The 23,664-nt window shown below is 38.6% G+C and overlaps 1 protein-coding gene across 1 annotated transcript in view; it reads left to right on the top strand.

Annotated features, from left to right (window-relative positions):
• The first annotated feature begins 9,812 nt into the window (after positions 1 to 9,812).
• Positions 9,813 to 23,664, top strand: part of LOC127851180 (peroxidasin homolog) — a 48,131-nt gene continuing 34,279 nt past the window's right edge. Inside the window, exons 1-11 of the mRNA XM_052384806.1 lie at positions 9,813 to 9,940; positions 11,478 to 11,549; positions 13,377 to 13,448; positions 14,645 to 14,716; positions 17,387 to 17,458; positions 19,717 to 19,970; positions 20,642 to 20,791; positions 20,973 to 21,239; positions 21,467 to 21,583; positions 22,143 to 22,304; positions 23,158 to 23,427. Of these exons, the coding sequence (XP_052240766.1) occupies positions 9,936 to 9,940; positions 11,478 to 11,549; positions 13,377 to 13,448; positions 14,645 to 14,716; positions 17,387 to 17,458; positions 19,717 to 19,970; positions 20,642 to 20,791; positions 20,973 to 21,239; positions 21,467 to 21,583; positions 22,143 to 22,304; positions 23,158 to 23,427 (1,513 nt within the window). The 5' untranslated portion in view covers positions 9,813 to 9,935. The remainder of the gene's footprint in view (positions 9,941 to 11,477; positions 11,550 to 13,376; positions 13,449 to 14,644; positions 14,717 to 17,386; positions 17,459 to 19,716; positions 19,971 to 20,641; positions 20,792 to 20,972; positions 21,240 to 21,466; positions 21,584 to 22,142; positions 22,305 to 23,157; positions 23,428 to 23,664) is intronic.

The raw sequence follows: 23,664 nt of genomic DNA on the forward strand, positions 1-23,664 counted from the left end.
GGTCCCGAGTTCGATAACATATATGACCGATTGTTTTAAATAACATTATTTTCAATTTTTCTTATACACGTACTGCAAAATAATAACGGATGAACATGGTCAATGTAAACAGTAGCCCCTGATATAGCCTCCAGGAATAAATTAGCCGTTATATATCGTGGCCAAAGCAAATGGTTATGGGCAGATTTGAACATTCGGAAAGCTTAGCATAGTAGATCTAGCGAGCCTCGTTGTTGAAAAACTGGGCTTAATTCATGTCTATAAGATGTCATCCCACATGAGCCTGTGCATTCCTTACAGGTTAATCAAGGACGAAACTTTCCGCTTAAACTTGATTGTCGTATAAAACTGACATCCTTTAAACAAAAGAAATCCAAATCATAAAGAAACTGCGTCCTTGATTAGCCTGAGCGGACAGTACACACTATTATGAGATGACCTTTTTACGTACATGCATTAAATCCTGTTGTACCAGAACGGGGCACTAGTGTTGCATTGACACCAGAAATGTTATAAATGTCGATTATCTCAAATTTGCTTTATAAAAAACGAGGACTTAGTGCTTATGCGGTAAATTCCGTGTATATGTATACTTTGTTTAGAGTTTTTCCTTCTTTGGTCATCGTTTGCTATATTTCTATACGTGCAAATTTCTTTTAAGCATAAAAATGCACAAAAAATTGTTACTGTATCGGACACAATTGTACTTAATTGATGTGAAACGTTCAGTCCGTCCGAACAGTCATGATCAACGGAAGCCATGTTGGTGAAACTCGGTATGAGCATAGGTACCATATGAGAAAAATGCACGTTGTTCTGTTTGCTCGTCAGACCCTCATGGAGGCTTGTATGGATACATAAATACAACTTGTCTAACAGCGTCGTCCCAGATGACAACGTGTTATAGCGACTGACAGCGCCTTATACTGGTTGACAACGTGTTATAAAGACTTACAGCGCCTTATACTGGTTGACAACGTGTTATAGCGACTGACAGCGCCTTATACTGGTTGACAACGTGTAATAGCGACTGACAGCGCCTTATACTGGTTGACAACGTGTTATAGCGACTGACAACGCCTTATACTGGTTGACAACGTGTTATAGCGACTGACAGCGCCTTATACTGGTTGACAACGTGTTATAGCGACTGACAACGCCTTGAACTGGTTGACAACGTGTAATAGCGACTGACAACGCCTTTTACTGGTTGACAACGTGTTATAGCGACTGACAGCGCCTTATACTGGTTGACAACGTGTTATAGCGACTGACAACGCCTTATACTGGTTGACAACGTGTTATAAAGACTGACAGCGCCTTATACTGGTTGACAACGTGTTATAGCGACTGACAGCGCCTTATACTGGTTGACAACGTGTTATAAAGGCTGACAACGCCTTATACTGGTTGACAACGTGTTATAAAGACTGACAGCGCCTTATACTGGTTGACAACGTGTTATAGCGACTGACAGCGCCGTATACTGGTTGACAACGTGTTATAGCGACTGACAACGCTTTATACTGGTTGACAACGTGTTATAGCGACTGACAGCGCCTTATACTGGTTGACAACGTTTTATAGCGACTGACAGCGCCGAAAAATGACTGACAACATTTTATAGCTACTGACAATGTCTAATAACGGCTGACCACGTATTATAGCGACGGACAGCGCCTTATACTGGTTGACAACGTGTTATTAAGACTGACAACGCCTAATACTGGTTGACAACGTGTTATAGCGACTGACAGCGCCTTATACTGGTTGACAACGTGTTATAGCGACTGACAACGCCTTATACTGGTTGACAACGTGTTATAGCGACTGACAGCGCCTTATACTGGTTGACAACGTGTTATAGCGACTGACAACGCCTTGTACTGGTTGACAATGTGTTATAGCGACTGACAACGCCTTATACTGGTTGACAACGTGTTATAGCGACTGACAGCGCCTTATACTGGTTAACAACGTGTTATAGCGACTGACAACGCCTTATACTGGTTGACAACGTGTTATAAAGACTGACAGCGCCTTATACTGGTTGACAACGTGTCATAGCGACTGACAGCGCCTTATACTGGTTGACAACGTGTTATAGCGACTGACAGCGCCTTATACTGGTTGACAACGTGTTATAAAGACTTACAGCGCCTTTTACTGGTTGACAACGTGTTATAGCGACTGACAACGCCTTACACTGGTTGACAACGTATTATAGCGACTGACAGCGCCTTATACTGGTTGACAACGTGTTATAGCGACTGACAGCGCCGAATAATGACTGACAACATTTTATAGCTACTGACAATGTCTAATAACGGCTGACCACGTATTATAGCGACTGACAATGCCTTATAATGACTGACCACGTTTTATAGCGACTAACAACGCATAATAATGGCAACCTTTTTCCCACAACTCCATTATTATAAAAAGGCAAGCTGTTTATGGTTACATTTAACTTTTATTTAAACTTAAAGTGTGACCCTTACATTTGAGGTTTGGAGACGGACGATATACGCGAAGCGCCGTTTTCTGATGGTGGTCATTTAAAGGGACCGTCAACCGCGATTGACGAAAAAAGAAAAGTTCTAAAATACCGTATTTTTTACAATTAAAACCGTATTTTTTTACACTTATTAGTTTATATAGATTAAAATATCACGACTGGTATGTAACGAGAATCCTCTGCGAATGCCTTATTAAATAACTAAGGACAGAATAATTGAATTGTTTTTAAGAAAGATTAGCGCATTATTTCGACACTCGACATGTTATACTGAAAATATGAATATGAATACACACATCAGTGTATTAATATTACAGACACTCACTTGTTGTTATCAATATTGCCTTGAGCTATTACACTGTTATTTAAGGGCTAACTGTATCCGAAAATTAATACCAAAATCTTGATCCGAGAAACTAAATGACTGATGGACTGAGTGAGTGACTGTGTGATTGAGTGACTGACTGAGTGACTGACTGTAAGTGAGGGAGTGAGTGATTGAGTGAGTGACTGACTGACTGAGTGACTAAATGAGTGATTAGTATGCATCTATTTAAAATGTATTCTTTTCTTTTAAGGCATTATTCCCGCGAATATATCTATTCATACGACACACGAACACCATGTTAGTGTTCATGTGTCGTATGAATAGATATCGTTGCGGGAAATTAAAATGGAATTAAATATGCAAAACAATAATAAAAACGAGCATTTTGGTATCTACAGACATCTATTTTACCATACCCAATTGCCACAAGGAACACTGGTTTTTAATTGATTAAGTTTATTTTACGAAATAGTGAATTTTCGTTGATTTTTGAGTAGTAATGTTTCTTTAAAAGGTTGCTGCATTCTTATGGAACGACACCATTTAACATCAATAATTCTTTAACGTTTTAATATATATGAAAAGTAGCACCGGAATCGGGTTCAGGTAGACAAAATCACATCGATTGGACTATCTGATTGTTTTATTTCACTGGATTTTAAGGTATACTGGATTTTGAGCTTCTGTTAAAAGTGTGCTGCATTCTTATCGAATTTTACCATTTAAACTCAATAATTCTTTTTCGGATCAAGATATCGGAAAATTAACAACGGATTCGGATTCAGCGAGTCAAATTCATATAGATTTCACTATCTTATTGTTTGATGTCGATGAAGCGAACGAGAGAGCGAGCGAGCGTATTTCAATTGTGCACGTAAATGGGACGGTCTATGAAAAGGGTGCTTAATGCAAAATATGTTTTGATTATAACTGTTTTTTTTTCCTTTTTTTTTTAAACTTTTAAACAACACTATAAACTGTTTATGTTTGATTAAAAAAACGAAAACAAAAAATTATTTTTTTGTGTTATATGATACATATGTATTTTTTTTTAATGGATAACGTTTGAACGGCTTTAGATATCTTAAAAATTCCAACGAATTTGTGATCAGCGTGGTCATAGACATATAGATTTAAACATCTGTTTGTTTAATTTTAAAGTAATATTTTTTTTACTTTCAAGCAAGGTTATGGTTCAAATGTTACGGACATAACATTCCGCATATATCGCTTCAATATCATGTTCTTAATTCTATCAAACAGTTTTGCATTATAAAAAAACGTAAACACTATAGTAAAGAAACTAAATTACTCGCGTTATGCTAAAAATGAGTCTGGGATTGAACCCGGATCGCCTTGGTGAGAAGCGTGTATACCAACCACTGCGCTGAAAGGACATGCACATGCGTAGCCTTTTTTCCCCATAGCGAGGCTCATTTTGTCTTTCAAATGAATTGTGCTGATGCAGTACTTACTGGTAAGCATTTCGTGACAGCTGAGATATAGATATAATAGGGTCGCATGAAAGGAAAACATGGCTTAATGCATGAGCGGTTTGCACAGGATAATCTGGGACGACGCTTTACGCACATGCATAAAGCCCGGTTTTCCCCATTATGCGACTCATATCTAATGCAGGTGTTTCGAGTTTTAAATAACTCGGAAAGCGAAATAGGTTTGCCGATTTGTTTCCATGGGTGAATCTTGGCCCGATGTTCTACAACGCGGTCGTTAGTTACGAATCTCTGACGACATTATCAGTGTGTTCTTTAAAACAGCAACCGGCATTGATTGCTATTAACATCGTTGATTATACACTGACTGAAACACAGGACAAAATGCTCGTTACACTCTGGGAAAATGAGAAAACCCACGTCGGGTCCAGCGGCCAGTGACAATGACCAGCCAGGCAGCCTCAAACTGTATGCGATTTGGGGCTGCCTGACTGGTCAAGATTATATCGAATGGCATTTTTACGCAGTTATTATTTAGTTTACACTGCATCCAATAACCAAAGATGGACGTTTATGGCATTTGTCCTGCCTTTTCAATACATCAGAGTGTGCAAGGCTAGTATCAGTTTAAAAGATCAACCGATCTTATTCCGAAAGATGCAATCAAAAGCGTATGCCACGCAGCTTCTAAGAAAATCCCATTCGCCCAAATACAAGCGAACTTGGAGATTCGGCAGTGAGATTTCGACCTGTACTAAAATGCACCACAAACTCTCGTCTGTCAACGTCGCTGCCAATGAAATACATGTTGCAGACACACTTAGGAAACAGTTGATAACCACTAAAGGAATGGGCGCGATCGCGAAATGGCTTTTCATCCAGAAGAGAAAGAGAACTCGCTACAAATAGGCACTCCTTTCGACAATCACCACGTGAAGCAAATATCTTAGTGTGTGTTCACCATAAATCAGCCAATCGTGATGCAGCGACAATTAATGTGAAAATTACCATAACTATTTCCGGCCCGCAAAATGTGAAAATTACCATAATTAACCAGCCATACGCGCATGCCCACAACATAGTCCGCATACACAGCAACTCTCAGTCTCTTCGCAAGTGCAGCTACGCTACATTACAGTGCACACAACATACATTCATTTATCTCGCGCGCTAATCATCACCGCTCAATAACAAATCACTCAAAACACAATACGAAATCCGCTTCGAACTTCTTTCCACATCCACTTCTACTTTCCTTTTGCTTTCACGAGCCTGATGCCCCTTTCAGTTTCACTTTACTGGCGCAATCCGCAATTACATGACGCATGCTCACATACGCACGCAAATTAACAAAGCAACATATCACATACATAGAATAAATACAGAAATAACAACGTACTAAATCACTTGGCTTATATCTTTTAACTAACACTATCACCATTGTTTCTATGTCTCACAAATACATTATGTATTACTTTTATCTCCTATACACTTCTTCCTTAATTTCCTAGCACTGACACGCACCTGCTTGTAATGCTAATTGTTGGCGACTAGCAGTATATATAGATAGATAGCAGTGCCATCAATAAATGCCCCTCATACGCGCTATTCGCTATGTCGACAACAGCCCTTTCAACATAGTAGTACAACAACAACAGCAACAAGCGCGCGCCAAATATGGCCGATTGAGGAAAGACACAATGAGTTTCTCGCAAGTTAGCAGTCAGAATAGCTTTGTATCAATGTATAACGCACACCAACTTGTAAAATTAACATTTCGGGGCATACTTCTGCAAGGAATACTAGGTACGGTAACACAAAAATGTGAAAATTGCAAAAATCTGAGCCCAGGAAATGAGCATTTTCCAACGTCTTTATTTTCACATTCAATCAAACGTTGACAAAAGCCCAGTCATCTGGGTCTACGCTGTTTGCAAAGTCCTTTTTTCAGGACGCTAGGCATAAATGGTTTTTAATAGAAACCAGGGCAATTGCGCGTCATTCATAGAAACAAAGTAATTCCAATACATCGTCAAGGTCAATGATTAATGATGAGCCGTAAGAAACCACAAGACCTGGTGGGGGAATGTTTTGTCGAAACGCATGTGGCAGATTATAATGTCTGGCATACCACGACATAAGTTTTTGTTGGCTTCGCCAGATAAAACAAACATACAAGTAATCATTGCAAGAAGTATTGTCTTTTACACGAATAATACTTAATACATTGCCATGAAAGCTTATAATATTAAAATTGTCATCATATAGTTAAAATTGGTATCCTGTTTAACTTCTTCTGCTGAATCAGAAATGGTATCGTTCACTTCTTATATCGTTCATTATACGAACGGACCACACATACAACTTGTGTTATACATTTTGCTACCCAGTTTGTGACAGGAATAAATGAGTCTTTTTCCTCAATCACTAACATGCTTACCCTTTATGTTTGGCTTCCAATAAAGAAGCAGGTATTTACGGTATCCAAACAAGACTTAAGTTTAATAAGATTAACTCCCTCTTGAACTGTATTTCACCCCGATTCGAGTGTGAATGTCACGGTATTGACATTTTCAAGCAGACCGATGTGCCATAGACGCGTTAATGTGGATCAACTATTTCAAGAGTGAATGAAAATGCGAACATGCTGTACGGTGCTCTTTTTATAAATTGTAGACTGCAATAAGGTATTTGAACAACCTTATTTGAACGGGATAATTCGTAGCAACAATTAACGAACAAAAAAACTTATTTAAGTTGATCCCTGTGCATCGCGAACATTATGTTCTTGTAACATTCGCAAAAACATATGTAAGAGGACGCCAGACGGTAATAAATAATACCACACACGCTTCCTTGCCAGGCCGTGTGGTTTTCTCAGAAGCTTCATTAGTATCCCGCATCACTGACTGCTTTGTTCCTGCAGACGACATCTGGTAGCAGTGGATTGTATTTATACTCACACAAAAAACGTGTAACTGTATTGGACATTGGATGTCTGTCTTAAAACTAGCTCTTGTATATGGCATCTTTTTACTATGTTTAATTGATGCTTATTAAGATTTCCATATGCTCAATTTTTAAAAATACTTTGAAAAACATAAGGTTGCATCAGCATTATTATGCTCCCCCAAAATTTATTTTTGGGGAGCATATAGTCGCCGCTTCGGCTGTCCGTCCGTGTGTCCGTGTGTCTGTCCGTGCACAATTTTTGTCCGGGCTATTTCTCAGCAACTAATGGCCGGAATTCAATGAAACTTTATTGGAAGCTTCACTACCAAGAGGAGATGTGCATATCATCAGCGGGTTCTGGTCGGATGATTTTTCACAGAGTTATGGCCCTTTGAAATTTTCTATAAAAAAAATTCTTGTCTCCCAACTACTGTGCCCTCAAGACGTTTCCTTTTATCTGAATATATAGTGCAATATTGTGATAAAAACAAACCTTTGGGGAGCATCACCCGTCTCCGACGGTTTCTTGTTTTTGTTTGAAGCCATTTGTCTTCTACGGTTAGAATGAAACCATAGGAATTGTTCGTTTAAAGAAAGTCTCTTCTAGACGCAAATGCAGTCTAGGCGGAAAGTTGAGTTCCTTATACGCACATGCATAACCCTTTGCATGCTGGGAAATTTGACGTCTGCTAAAATGTCGTCTGCTGAATTTATAAAATTCGCATTTTCTTCGATTTTTTTCAAAGAATACTATCAGAATAGCAAACAGTTTGGATCCTGATGAGACGCCACGTCTGGAGAAAGCACGTTTGGAACCACTTTGGTCTTATCATTAGGTATCAGCGTTTTACACAATAATCTGTTTTTAATAGAGACGGTTTTCAATCTAGACCTGAAAGTGGTTGAAAACCGAATATATGTATATCAGTGCGTGTGGTGAACATTACACAGCCTGTTTTTATCCTAACAAGTAGTTAGAATTAAGAAACGTGGTTTGGAGTTATGCAAAAAAATCGACAAAGATTTCTAAGCAAATGAACACTGTTTTGTTTTATATTTAAATTTCAAGTGCACGCAAATTCTATTGTTTACCATAATTTTATATTGAACAAAACTCTTCGCAATGCGAATTTACGGTAGCCACAGTATTCTCAAGTCCTTGGGAAAGTCCATAATAATTATAATCTAATCAAGGACGATACTTTTCGCTGTTCTGCCATTTTCTGTTTAATTGAAGTCTTATATAAAAAATATATCAAGCTTATGCGGAACGTTTCTACCCTGAATAGCGAGTGTGAACTGCAAGGCTAAACAAGGACGACATTGTATGTACATGTATTACGCACCGTTTTCCCAAAGCGCGGCTCACACATTACACTTTGCTACCCCTGTAGTTTGTGTTTGCACACACTAAAAGAGGTATTTATTTCCATCAAAACTAATTTCATAATTTTAATGTTAATAAGTTAAAATTGCGTTTCATCATTAACAATGGAACAGTCGAGTGCCTTTAATCAAGCAATCCGTGGTATTTATATATGAATAGTTGAACTGCGTGACCTGAACACATAACGATGGATCAACCACGTGCAAACTGATTGAGCAGTACGAAAATTGGTTCATTAAATTTTGTTCAATATAATTTATAGTTTAATTTGGAACGGGATAAGCCTAACATGTGACATGTTTCGTTCTTAAAAAATACCGTTCCGCGAGCAACAACTTCACATTATTTTCAACGGCGTATTAATATATTTGCAGTGTTGCTATAATATTTGAAAGTTAGTTCCAAAATTTTTAAGAAATTCGTCTAATATGATATTTCCATAAGTATTTTCTGTAATACTCTACAAGTGCATTGCATATGAATTTATAACTTAATAATAAGAACATAACTTTTATGTTTATTAACTAAATTGTTTTGTTAAATACAACCATAAACAAAATCCTGTAGTATTAGTTAGAACGGTCTTTGAGGTTTCTATTACTCACTGTAGGCGGGTTTTTGTCTTGGAATCCGGTATGAGTGCACCACAACTGCATGTATTTCTCTAAGAAACGAAATAGCTCTTTCAGTGCGGGAACCGAATTTTGAAGGCCTGTGCAAACAGAACGTGACGTCTCATCAGGATCCAAACTGTTTGCTATTCTGATAGTATTCTTTGAAAAAAATCGAAGAAAATGCTAATTTTAGAAATTTAGCAGACAACATTTTAGAAGACGACAAATTTCCAAGCATGCAAAGGGATAGAGTCTCGATATGGGAAACGGGGCTAAATGCACATGCGCAAAGTGTCGTCACAGATTATTATGTGCTGTCCGCACAGGGTATTTAGTTTTTTGTTTATGGAATTTTTCGTTTAAAGGATCTCTCTTATAAATGAAAAACCTTTACAGGTTGAAAGTGTCGTCCCTGATAAGCCTGTGCGAACTGCACTGTTTAATATTGGACCACACTTTACGCACATGAATTAAGCCCCGATGTCCCAGAACACGGGTCAAATACTTTGATGATAACAACTGCTAGTGTATGATACATACGTTTCTTACACTTCATTTTGGATTGTGCTCAATAGCGTTTATGTGGTTTGGCCTTTCTCCAAATTACAGTTCATACTGGCATTGTATTATGTGTTAATATGTTTCGTGTTGAAGGAAATATTGCTTCAAATGAGTGTCTCCAATGAGGTATGTGATATTGTATCGTGAAGCCACCGACGACTCATGGTATGTTATGTTGGGCTGTAAATTCTGCCGCGCGAATTTCGACAAAACACTTCTCCATCAGGCCTTGTGGTTTCTTCCGGCTCATCATTATTCACTGATTTGGGCACCACTTTGGCATGTCTTTGATTCTATGAATGACGCCACGTTGCCCAGAAACCTGGTTTCTTTTTATGAAATAATCTCTTTGCAGAAGGTGACTATTAGGTATACATGGTCAGACAATCTGGTCTGGTCTTCTAAATAGTAGTATGTTTAATTAATGCTTAGCTTCCTTCGATGAAAACAGCAACAACAGAATGTCACTGGAGTTTGACAAAGGGCGAAGTCTGAAAACATATTAATGAACATTATGTCTAATTACGTGAATAAGTTGTTTGAACGTATAAAAGGCATACGCAAGTTAAATGAACTTCTTATCAATGAAGTGACTCTATGTATCTTGGAAAATATACAAATTCCATTATTGGAACACACGACTTGCAATATCGAACACTTTATTGGACCATATAAATGCCGAGCCGTTTCATCAAATTGCCATAGCCTGAGTTGTCAATAGTACTCATGAGGACAAAAGTAACCACTGTAAAGTTCAAGCACTTTGCGGTCTTCCGGTTTTAAAGGTGCTGTTTACGGCCACTGGTAGAGAAGCATAGTCGAGATTGATATTGGTTGCTCCTTGAGTGGATTTGTCACCGCTAAAAGGACACAATTCCTCTTTCCGAACTCTCGATCAGCCTTTTTAATGAGACCACGTTGTTTTCTTTGGCTTCAGAAAACCAATCAATGTTTGTTTCAAACGCTTGACGTTATCACAATGATTGAGACGCGTCCTGGACAATTGCGCTTCATGTATTTGAGTTAAGTGTTTCGCTTTATGGATTTGTTTCGTTTAACGGACCTATCTTCTAAACGACAATCAAGTGTAGGCTGAAAACTGACTGCACAGGATAATCTTTGATAAAAATGCTTTAAGCCCAGTTTTTCCCAGAGCGAGGCTCAATTAATACTGTATCATTACATATAAAATAGTCGCCATACCTTCATCAACTGTCTAATCCTCTTCATTTCGCTCATCTTCGTAATATTTATCATCATCATCATCATCATCATCATCATCATCATCATCATCATCATCATCATCATCATCATCATCATCTCCGCGCTATGCTTATCATTCTGATCATAACCTTTTCATCATCATGCTAATAATTATAGGAATTATGATCTGCATCATCTTTATCAACTTCAACTCATTAATAACACCACGAACATTATCATCATCAGCATACACGGCAACCTCGTCATGTTATTGATGATTATGATTATGAGGATATCAAAGCTATCAATATTAACATCTTTTCAATGATCTTTCATGATTTAATCTCTTGCGCATTTTAATCATGAAACGTTTTTAGAATACACACTGGGAACCTTTGGCACGTGTTTTCCTTTCTTGTTTGACTCTGTAATCACGTAGATCTTTTTGTTGATCTTTCAGGGACCTGCGGTTCAACGTGATACGCAACATTCCCAGGGCGGCGTTCCGAGACGCTCCTCTACTTGACACGCTGTGAGTACCTGTAGGCACGTGCTTCCACGTGCGGTGCATTGCACCCTGCTGTTCATGTATACGAGTCGCGCACTGGGAGAATGGGACTCAATGAATATGCGGAAAATGTCGTCCCATATTAGCGTGTGTAGACCGCACCGGCTAATCAGGGACGACACTTTCCGCTTTCATGGAAATTTACGTTTAAAGACAGGCTCTTTTAGAAGAAAATGCTTTCTAAGAAATAAGTACCGCCCATGATTGACTTGTGTGGACTGCACATGCTAACCTGGAACGACACTTTACGCACATGCATTAAAGCCAGTTTTCCAAGAACGCGGCTCTATTGTCTGTTTGCATCTGCGGAATAACTTTTCTTTGTTTTTCTGTCTATGTCTTACGACAGCCGGCTCTTATGCGCGAATGCCAGTGCTATCTGGTAAGAATGATGTTTATCGATAAAACTGTGAAGTTTTCTGTCTGTTTCACCACGTGTTTTTGATTATAGACAACTGGAAGTCTATATAACCCTTTCAGTGCGGGAACCGGATTTTGAAGGCCTTTGCAAACAGTTTGGATCCAGATGAGACGCCACAGAACGTGGCGTCTCATCAGGATCCAAACTGTTTGCTATTCTGACAGTGTTCTTTGAAACAAATCGAAGAAAATGCTAATTTTAGAAATTCAGCAGAAGACATTTTAGCAGACGACAAATTTCCCAGCATGCAAAGGGTTAACTACTTATAAACAGTTTCATATTCAAACCATTCGACTTCTTAAACTATTTTGTTAAGTGCTTTTTATGTTAATGATTACTTGTCACACAGCAGTATATATTATAGATGAGTATTATATAGACATGTCGCCGTTGCGTTATGGATATCGAGTCCGCCTAGCGACCGGGAGGTCATGCTTTCGACCCCCAGGGTTGTAGCGTTCTTGAGATATCTACAATAGACTCCAAGTACTGGTTCTACCCAGGAAATGGAATGAAGAGCGTTTCAAAAGCCTTAGGCTTTCGATGCAATCGAGCTAAAATAAAAGTTTCAATTATCCATGATCACTTCAGTTCAGTGAACACTGGTCATGAATATTGTTTTCTGTAATTATAATATTTGTGTATATCGGCCACTTTCTGTCAATCGTAAACTATTTCAAGAATAATGTATTTAAAGTTGTTAAACTCTGTCTATGTAAAATAATGTACGCGGCTGTTCTTGTTAACTTCTTGTTATTGTTATTGGACGTGTTAATTAAGATATGGTATTTGTATGTGTATTTGTATATGAGTGTGTATGCGTGTGTGTAAGTTTGCGTGCGTGCGTTAGAGTGTGTGCATATGGGAAAATGTAATGAACAATAACTTTATATTATTAAATACTTTCTGTTAATAAAATGTGTGTTCCTTATGATCATTTCAATATTAAAAGAGAAATAAATCAAATAAGAGAAGTCATGTAATAGGCTTGCTTTTTATAACACTTCTATTACACTGTTACAGTACTCTTATGTCCGTCAAAGTCTACAGATATGCATTATACATACCATAGTTGTTTGAAGGCCTCATTGAAAATAAGATTGCCATTGTTTAACTGTTTGCATAACTTTGTATCAATGTGTTGTCTTAATGAGTTACCTTCAGAAAATAAAGAGATTATTATTATTTTTTTATTTTTTTTTAATTATTATTATTATTATTATTATTATTATTATTATTATTATTATTATTATTATTAATATTATAGTTCACCTGTTTCAGTAAGCCCGGGGGTTCGAAACAATCGATATCAAACTAATAGTTTAAAACTATATATGATTACTTTAGTTGACTTTGCTGTTTGTTTCCAGGTTGTTAAACAACAACGTTCTAGAATCCATAGACGACGGTGCGTTTGAAGGCGTACGGGACCTCAGATATCTGTAAGTCTTTTGTAAGGTTCAAATCAAATGATTCGCGTTCTGAAAAACTGGGCTCAATGCATTTGCGTAAAGTGTCATCCCAGATTAGCTTGTGCAGTCCGCACAAGCTAATCAGGGACGACGTCTTAACTTGATTTCGGTAAGCAGGGACTTCCTTGAAACTAAAAATACCATTAAAGCGGAAAGTTTCGTCCCTGATTAGCCTGTGCGGACCGACAGGCTAATCTGGGACGACACTTTACGCCCATGAATTATGTCCAGTTTTCTCAGAACGCGACTGAAATACATGTATAAATAACGCTGTGTAATAGAAATTGTATAATCTATTTAATATACTTAGGTTAATGTTGATATTATTTATACTTACTTTTTTTAGAAAACTAACAAGTTTTGTTATTGATGGCACGACATTTTGACAATATATGTATAAGTGTATTACAATATGTCGTACACGGGTTCTTAATACGATTCTCACGTTCGCAGTTATGAGATAAAATATTGTCAACGAAACTCCATAACTAAAATCTTAATTTTATAGTATGTTTAATGATTTAAATAATGCAGGGACCTATGCAAACAAACTTTGTTTGTATAGGTCCCTGAACAATGCAATAATGCCTCCAATCGTTTTACCAGACGGTTTACTGTGTTTGTAAAAGTATGATTCCCGTGTGTCAAAACGAGCCTTGCGAGTCTCGGATGAGTTATTCTGGGCCTTGCGAGTCTAGGATGATTCAAACCGGGCCATGCGATGAAAACCGGGCTTTGCGAGTCTAGAATGAGTCAAACCGGGCTTTGTGAGTCAAACCGGGCCTTGCGAGTCAAACCGGACTTTGCGAGTATCGGATGAGTCAAACCGGGCCTTGCGTGTCTCGGATGAGTCAGACCGGGCAGTTCGAGTCTTTGATGAATGTGATTCGTGCAGATTACCAAAGACATGAACCACTAATAATGCCCGCTTGTAATTACCAGAGTAATTTCTCCATGGTATCCGATTTGCATGCTTCGAGATAATTGGAATATCATTCTCTCTGCTGTCAAATGTCATCGGCGATCTGGGAGGTTGATAAACCATTGCTCTCTAGACGGAACATTCTGATTTCTTACAGATTTGACCGGCGACATATAATAAGGTATCTGCGTTGTTTTGTAGTTTACGATAACAGAATGGTTGAATGAACTGATTTGTATTTCAGGTATTTATTCAAGAACAATATACGACGGATTGATGTTAATGCATTTAGACCCCTCCATCGTTTAGAGCAATTGTGAGTACTGTATACCAATTGCGTGTTCGTTGTTAATTGAGCCGCGCTGCGGAAAAAATGGTGCTAATATGCGTAGAATGTCGTTCCAGATTAGCCTGTGCAGCCCGCACATGCTATTCAGGGCAAAATTTGACCGCTTTAATGGAATTTTGTGTTTAAAAATTATTATTATTAACGAAATGCCAGTGTTATCGGATAGTGTCGACCCTGATAAGCCTGTGACGATGACACAGGCTAATCTGTGACGACACTTAACGCACATGCATTAAACTCAGTTTTCTCGAAGCGTGTATTGTTTTACAATACTATTATGGCCAATAGCGCCTGTGCATGACGAAAAAAATGTGTGAATATTTCAACGATGATAATTATATTAATATATAACTAAGTAATTATGTATTTGTATTATTTGTTGGTTTGTAAAAGAGTAACCGTGAGAATAAGTCAGGGCAAAACAACTTTGTTGAGTGCAACGGGGTTCTTTCTGTGTACATTATAATGTCATGATTCATTAACTGCGCTGTTGTGAACGTCTGATTACAAGCATTTTTGAACTTACAATCAGCACTGGAATTTCCCGATACGTTATTAATGCAGGACCGACGTGGCGATTGCCAAGTTTGTGGTACAACTTTAGTCACATCTTGGATCGGCTGCAAAGAAATAAACAGAGCAAAGTTTGAATAAATAGAGGGAATAAAAAATTCCTTTACCTATATAAACTTTTGATGTAGTAAATATCAATGTAGTTACACACAAGTTATTCTTGTGTAACATAGGTAAAGGATCAATTTTATAGCTCTTTTGAGAAAACTGTTTTAAATAAAAAAAGTATGTAACTGTTTTAATTTAACTTAGGGTAAAAACTTTATATAAGTTGAGTTTATTATGTTAAAAGTAAGCGAATACAACTGGTTGCCGAGATTTTTTTCAAATGAAAAAAAAAGATTGACTTGTTCAAAAAGGATCGTTAGAATGTTTCTCCTATTTGTACCGAGTTAGTACCAAACTGTACTGTTTGGTAGGTTAAATGTCAGTTATAAAAGATTTGTACCGAGTTAGTGACGAACTGTACCGAGTAAGTGACGAACTATACCGAGTTTTGGACGCACTGAACCTAGATACTGACGAACTGTAATGTAGGGTAGATTAAATGTCGAGTTGGAAACGAACATAACTGTTGGGTAGATTAAATGTCGAGTCAGTGACGAACTGTAATATTTTTAGGTTATTTGTCGAGTTAGTGACGATTTGTACTGCTGGGTAGGACAAATGTCGATTTTTGACGAACTTAAATGTTGGGTATATTACATTTCGAATAAGTGACTAACTGTTTTGTTAATTAGGTTAAATGTCAAGTTAGTGTCGGACTGTATTGTCAGCTAGATTAAAGTTCAAGTAAGTGGGGATCTGTATTTTAGGTAGGTTAAATGTCGAGTAAGTGCCGAACTTAATTGCTGGATAGTTGAAATGTCGAGTTAGTGACGAGCTGTATTGTTAGGTAGGTTAAATGTCGAGTTAGTAACGAATTGTATTGTTGGGTAGATCACATGTCAAGTCAGTTACGAACTGTACTGTTGGGTAGGTTAAATGTCGAGTTAGTGACAAACTGTACTGTTTGGTATGAGAAATATTGATTAGTGACGAACTGTAGTGTGCGGTAGTTTAAATGTCAATTTAGTGACGAACTATAGTGTTGGGTAGATAAAATGTCGTGTTTGTGGCGAATTGTGCTGTTTGGTACGAGAAATGTCGAGTTAGTGACAAACTTGTATTTAAATTAGGTTAAACGTCCAGTTGGTGACGAACTGTAGTGTTGGGTATGAGAAATATTGATTAGTGACGAACTGTAGTGTTGGGTAGTTGAATTGTCGATTTAGTAACAAACTGTAGTGTTGGGTAGATAAAATGTCGGGTTAGTGACGAATTGTGCTGTAAGAAAGGTGAAATGTCGAATCAGTGACAAATTTGTATGTAAATTAGGTTAAATGTCCAGTTGGTGACGAACTGTAGTGTTGGGTAGATTAAATGTCGACTAAGTGACGAATGTGCTGTTGGGTACAAGAAATGTCGAGTAAGTGACGGACTGTACTGTTTAGTAAGTCAAATTTCGAGTTAGTGACGAAGTTTATTGTTAAGTATGTTTAATTTCAAGAAACTGACGAACTTAAATGTTGAATAGGTAAAATGTCAGGTTTGTGACGAAGCGTACTGTTGGGTATGTTTAAAACAAATCGATGATAAGTAAGTTAAGAACTTAATTGTTAAAAATTTAAATATTTTCTCAAAGATCTTTATGAATGCAAGTATGCATACAATTATGTGTTTAATGGTATATGCAACAAAATTTTAGGGTTGTCGTTACACTTTTTCGATAGCAATAAAAAATGTATGCCTCTTTTTAAAAAAACTGGGCTTAATAATGCACTTTAGGTATCGTTAAAGATGAGACTGTGCAGCCCGCACTGGCTAAGAAGGGACGACACGTCCCACCTGGACTGGATTTTTGTTTAGAAAAGAGTTCCTTTAAACCATAAAATCCTTAAAACTAATATTGTTGTCCCTGATAAGCTTATGCGGACTGCACAGGCTATTCTGTGATAACACTTTACCTACATGCATTAAGACCCGTTTTCCAAGAACGAGGCTTATATAACATCTTTATTTTAGGTTTCTTCATGGTAACAACATTGAGCGAATATCATCAACAACATTTCAAGCGAACAGAAGATTAAAGAGATTGTGAGTACATTACGTTGATACTGCTTAGTTATATACTGGTAAGTAATTGAATGTGATACGCATGAATTTAATCGCGTTTTGGTATCTTTATGCGTATCAGGTTGAAAATAAGAGATTTACGTTATTCGAACGTTTAAATAAGCTAAGAGTATTAAGTGCAATGACACATTTCTGAATATTTGAAGCTATTTGGACGATTATTCGATTATTGAACGACAATCAAATGTTGGACATCTTGTAGCAATACGGTCTGCGATTATCGGGCTTCCTCAATGCTAATTACATATGGGGAATTTTTAGAAATAAGTGATTCCTTTGTCTGATTTTTATTTTATTTGAGGACAATCTTTAATAGAAAAATTTGTTAATTAAAAAAACGACACAAAGTCTTCAAAATGAGCAGTATTTTAATTGACTTTTAACTTGTTTTCTGATAAAATATTTATCAGGGCCTCGTTCTGGGAAAACTGGGCTTTAGTCATGTGCGGAAAGTGTTGTCCCAGATCAGCCCATGAAGTCCACGCAGATTAAACTGGGACGACATTTTCCGCTCTTCTAAACGAAAATCCAGTCAAGGCGGAAAGTGTCGTCCCGGATCAGCAGATGCGGAATACGCAGGCTAATATAGGACGGCACTTTACGCACGTGCATTGGGTCCAGTTGTCAAAAAACGAGGATAAAAAATGATTATCTTGAGCAGTTTGAAAGTGCGTTCGTTATTTTCCAGTTCTCCTGTCAAACTGAAGGGCAATCGAATATTAAGATATGATTATCAATAAAAAGTTTTTTTGTATAAAGCGACCGCACAAAAGCCAGTTATACAACCGTTAATAATCCAGCCATTAGTTTACAAGTGTCACTCACAATCATTGGTTTTCTGTCAACCGATTAGTAAGCTTAATAACACAAACACAAACAAAAGTTTACTTTGCTATGACACGTTCCGGAATTCCATTGAACTCAATAGTGTCGCCTAGTTTTCACAATTTTGCTTTGTTAGCAATTTATTCGCCAGATGTCCTTTCGTGCAATGAACGTGAAACTCGATCTGTTTTACGTCGTCGTATTGCAACAAATAGTTGTGCGTGTTTATCAGCAAGCAGATTTATATAAACAGGACAAAGTGACCTTTTCAAAGACCATCGTATTCGACATACACAGCCGATTAAATTAACATCTGACATGTAAAATGCCGATTAACCCAGTTATGCCTAGCGTCTAGACAAAAGACCTTGGCAAACATCGTAGACCCAGATGAGACGCCGCATGATCAGGGTCTTCGCTGTTTGCTTAAAGGAATTTCTGTAAGAAATATTCTAAATATAGAAATAAGTATACTAGAAATCCCTAACTTTGGAAATAAATTGATCCAATTTAGAAGGATGGGAGAGTCCACTAGGTATAAATGGGTTAAATAAAGATCCGACATAGACAGTGCCGTTGAAATGAAGATCCGACGTATACGGGCCGATAAAAAACTTTTGAAATATGGAGTGGCGATTGTCCGAACACCCTCCATTTAAAGTATTGATTAAATGAACATTTAGCTAACAATCATGTCTAGTATTAAGTTGTGTGAATTCTAATTCGCATTTGTTTAACCCATTTATGCCTAGCGTCTAGAAAAAAGGCCTTGGCAAACTGCGTAGACGCAGATGAGACGCCGCATGATGCGGCGTCTCATCAAGGTCTGCTCTGTTTGCTTAAAGGAATTTCAGTAAGAAATATTCTAAATATAGAAATAAATATACTAGATGTCATCCCTAATTTTGGAAATAAATTGAGTCAATTAAGAAGGATGGGAGAGTCCACTAGGCATAAATGGGTTAAATTTTGTTTAATCCGTCATGTTTGCCTTTAAACGACATGCTCACTCAACGAACTATAATTTAAGGGGGGCAATTACGTAAGCGTAAGGAAGGTTGCAAAGAAAATATGATTATCTCCCATGACATTTTCGTCGGCAATGAACGCCTTATTATGACCCCAAAATAAAGCGAATAAGGATAAGTACATTGTTCGGAATCGTAAGTCATTGCTTTTGGAAAACGGGGCCAAATGCATATGCGTAAAGTTTTGTCTCAGATTAGCCTGTGCTTTCCGCACTGGCTAACCCGGGAAGAAACGCTCCGCTTAAACCCGATTTTTCTTTAACTGAAAAATACAATAAGAGCGGAAAGTGTCGTGCCTGGTTAGCTGGGACGACACTTTACGCATATGTATAAAACGCTGTTTTCTGACCCAAATATTTGTTGCAGGCGTCTCGATTCCAACCCACTCATATGCGACTGCGAGCTGCGATGGCTCGCGGAGACCGTGCAGGGAGGTCAGTCCGAGGTCCAGGCAACCGCAACTTGCAGTCAGCCCGCGCATGTGCAGGGGCGCGACTTAGCGGATGTTCCCTTAGCAGACTTCAACTGCATAACGCAGCCCGCATCCACGCAGAACGTGGCGGCAGGATCACGTGATATAAATCTGGGTCGCGGCACTCTTGATAACAGGGTCCCTCAAGGTAGAACCTGCGGCGAAGGCATTCTGGGAAATCTTGGCTTAATGTATGTGCGTAAAGTGTCATCCCAGACTAGCCAGTGTAGTCCGCTTAGGCTTACCAGGGACGAAACTTTCCGTTTTTATGGAATTGTCTCCATTGTTGGTACCATGAATGTGGCTACAAGGTATTTGGATGCATGGTTTTTAAGTGCAACAAAAATGTCAAGTTTTACCAAACATTCATTCTTACAACAAATTAAGTTTCATGTGTTTGAATACGCTTATGAAATAGTTTTGAATTCAGAATCACAAACTGGGCATATTCTATTATTTTATGTAAATACTTGTATCGCATGATAAAAAGTAGACGCCCTTAATCCGACATTTATGAAAGTGAATTTAGGTAAATGTTTCCTGCATTTGATTTTTTTTTGCGTACAAATGCCTAATTAAAAAAATACAATTGTTTTCCATATAACGAATCCATTTGATACATGTTTTTTCCTAATTATTGCGTATATTTTAATTATATTCGGTTGTTTATTACAGTTAAGAAGGTTGCAACTGCTTAGTATTATATGAAACAATACAGCGTATGTCATTCCCATATTTTGGGATAAGGTAAGAATACATAAGTTTCTTCGTGTATATGACACCTGCAATACAACAATGATTTTTTTATTTATCCCGAAGAAGTGCCCCGGATCACCACGGATGACAACCGCGACCGCGACAGTCCGGCCAACAGGGTATCCAGTAACCAGCAGCAGCCGGAAGTGGCTAACCGTCCAGATTCCCAGACACGTCGTCACGAAGAAAGACAGAGACAAGTAGCGCCTCACGGTATTGCTTCCAAATAAAAATATAAAATTTGAGAATCGCTATGGCGAAACGGGGCTTAATGCATGTGCGTAGAGTGTCTTCCCAGATTAGCCTGTGCAGTCCATTCCATAAAATCGATTATTTGTATTATTTTCTGCAAATGCGACCGAAAGGGGACATTGACCTTCCAGTAAAATTTCAGTGGCACCCACATTCCTGACCCGGCCGTCGGACATCCATGCCGCTCAAGGCGACAACGTGGATCTGCCCTGTTCCGCTTCCGGTTTTCCTCAACCAGAAATCACGTGGACGCTGAATGGACGGCAGGTGCGCGTGACGTCACGTGTGAGCCTGGTCGGGGGCGGTCTGCACATTGTGTCGGTGAGCGACGAAGACCGCGGGGAGTACCGGTGTCGGGCCGAGAACAGCCTGGGTGTCGTCACCGCTACCGCGGGGCTCCATGTGCAAGGTGTGGCGCGCGCGCGCGGATATATAATCATAAGGGCGTTTTTTAGTTAACATAATATTGTGATGGGCACGATTTTGTGTGTAGTTTTGATAACTAAATTACATACAGTTTGATGTTTACTATATTACCATAATGAACATCTTTGTCTAGTATTTTGTTATGCGCTGGTGGTGTGTAATCAAAATAAGTCCAATGTTTAACATGTACAACTCATGTTCGCATTTCAGTCCCGCCCTCCTTCGTGCTGCGGCCGGTGGACGTTGTGACGGGCGAGGACGGCACGGCGGTGTTCCAGTGTGACGCCATGGGAGAACCCACTCCGCTCATCTCCTGGTACAAGAACAGTACGTAACGTGGCCTGCCGTTCTGTTATACCGCCATTTTAAAATGTTGTTAATGACTTTACGTTTGTTATGATTTGAGCGTTTTAAATGCCTTCAAAGCTGTGTCATTCTCATTAAAGGCTGTGTTGTTATCATCAAAATATGTGTAGTTGGCATTAGAATCTTAGTATTTTACAATACAATATGTGTTATGGATATTACCATCTGTGTCGTGACATTTCAATCTGTGTCGTTGACAATTACTAATAGTTCGCAGAAAAGTAGGACCGCTTTTAATTGTGTGCTTTTTCATCACAAATATTTGTGGAAGTTCTGAAATTTATTAACTGAAAATGCAGGCGCAATTATAAGTGACAATACAGAGCTTCGTGGATTCGTGTTATTCTTGGTTATCACACTGCTTTTTGAATATTAAGAATCTCTAAATATAGAAGCTGTCCTGCAGAGTGATCAAACAGAAATTTGTGTCACTAATGTTTGTCATTATTTTACTTCAAAATGAAGGACATGTTCATATTGACTGTGTCTTTTATCTAACGTTATCCTCAATGTCTTACAGACGACCCTATCCCTAACAATGGCCGCTTCACGATCCTGGACTCCGGTCGCACTCTGCGGATATCGCGGGTGGAGGCGGCGGACAGGGACGTGTACGCGTGTCGGGCGGAGAGCGCCGCCGGCCGGATGGAGGCACAGGCGGAGCTCCAGGTCTCCTCGCAGAGTGAGTGGGCGTGGTGGAGAATCTGTAAAATCATTTATATTCTCGCTCATGAAATGTCGTTGTTTATTAAATAATGTGTTTTCGTAAATTCGTGAATTTTTGATTTTGGAAATAAAGGAATTTGCGTCGTTTATTTTCCGACGTGTTTGTGAAAATTTGTGGATCTAATGCACAGGCTAATCCGGGATCGATCTACCCACGAAAAAAACGAAAATTATTGTCGCAATTATATTATGAATGATTTTACAATTTACCATGGTAGCGAATACATCGATAAGTAAACTTAAACAATAAATAAGTCTATACGTTACTAAGTAAATAAGTAAAACAACAAAATCTAATGCATGAATATGTCAACGAAAAGGTCTAACTCACTTAGTACATCACTCACGTTTTCACTCGCATAACCAATCAATCAGTCAACCGATTTTCGAGTTACTAGATTATGGCATATGATACCTGCGTCAAATGGAACCTCGTTCTGAAAAACGAGTAATGCATGTGCTTACCGTGTCAACTTTGATTTGGCTTTGTAGTCGGAAAATGCACATAAGGGTCGACACTTTCACTCTTATAAAATTTTTCGTTTAAAGGAAATGTATTGAAAACGAAATTCTAGTATTGGTGGTACCAACTCATCCCTGAATAACCCGTGCGGACTGCACATGCTGATTTGGCACGAAACTTAACGCAAATTCATTAAGCCTAGTTTCCATAGAACGAGGCTTATGGCATTTTACGCATGCGACAAATATATGGTTTTGGGTTTACAATTACTATAGTTCACAATAACATCATTATCTGTCATCCAGCGCGTCTGTTAAACGGAAGTCTCATGTATTCGCCATTTCAGCGGCGCCGACATTCAACCAACGGAGGGTGGACGAGATCGAAGTGGAGGAGGGAACCGACGTTCAAGTTGACTGCGCGGCGGACGGACAGCCGGCGCCAAATTTCCGGTGGATTAAAGATGGGGTCACATTGCGTAACGGCCGGAAGTACCACTCCGAGGGGATTCAGCTGACGATCCGGCGCGCCATTCAGAGTGACGAGGGGCTGTACGAGTGTTTTGCCGAGAACACTCTGGGTTTCGCACGACATGCAATCCGCCTGCGAGTGACAAGTAAGTTATACCATCTTAGAGGAGACATTGTGCAACAAATTGAGCTGCGTTCCTGGAAAACTGGGCTAAATGTATGTGCGTAAAATGTCGTCCCATATTAGCATATGCGGTCTGCTCAGACTAAGCAGAGACGACACTTTTCGCCATTTTTAGATTATTCTTTAAATATTCCATAAAAGCGGAAAGTGTCGTCCCTGAGTTTCCTGGGCGGACATATCTAACGCGACCTTACTCTTT

This window comes from Dreissena polymorpha, chromosome 11, assembly GCF_020536995.1.
Source record: "Dreissena polymorpha isolate Duluth1 chromosome 11, UMN_Dpol_1.0, whole genome shotgun sequence".
Classification (NCBI taxonomy): domain Eukaryota; kingdom Metazoa; phylum Mollusca; class Bivalvia; order Myida; family Dreissenidae; genus Dreissena; species Dreissena polymorpha.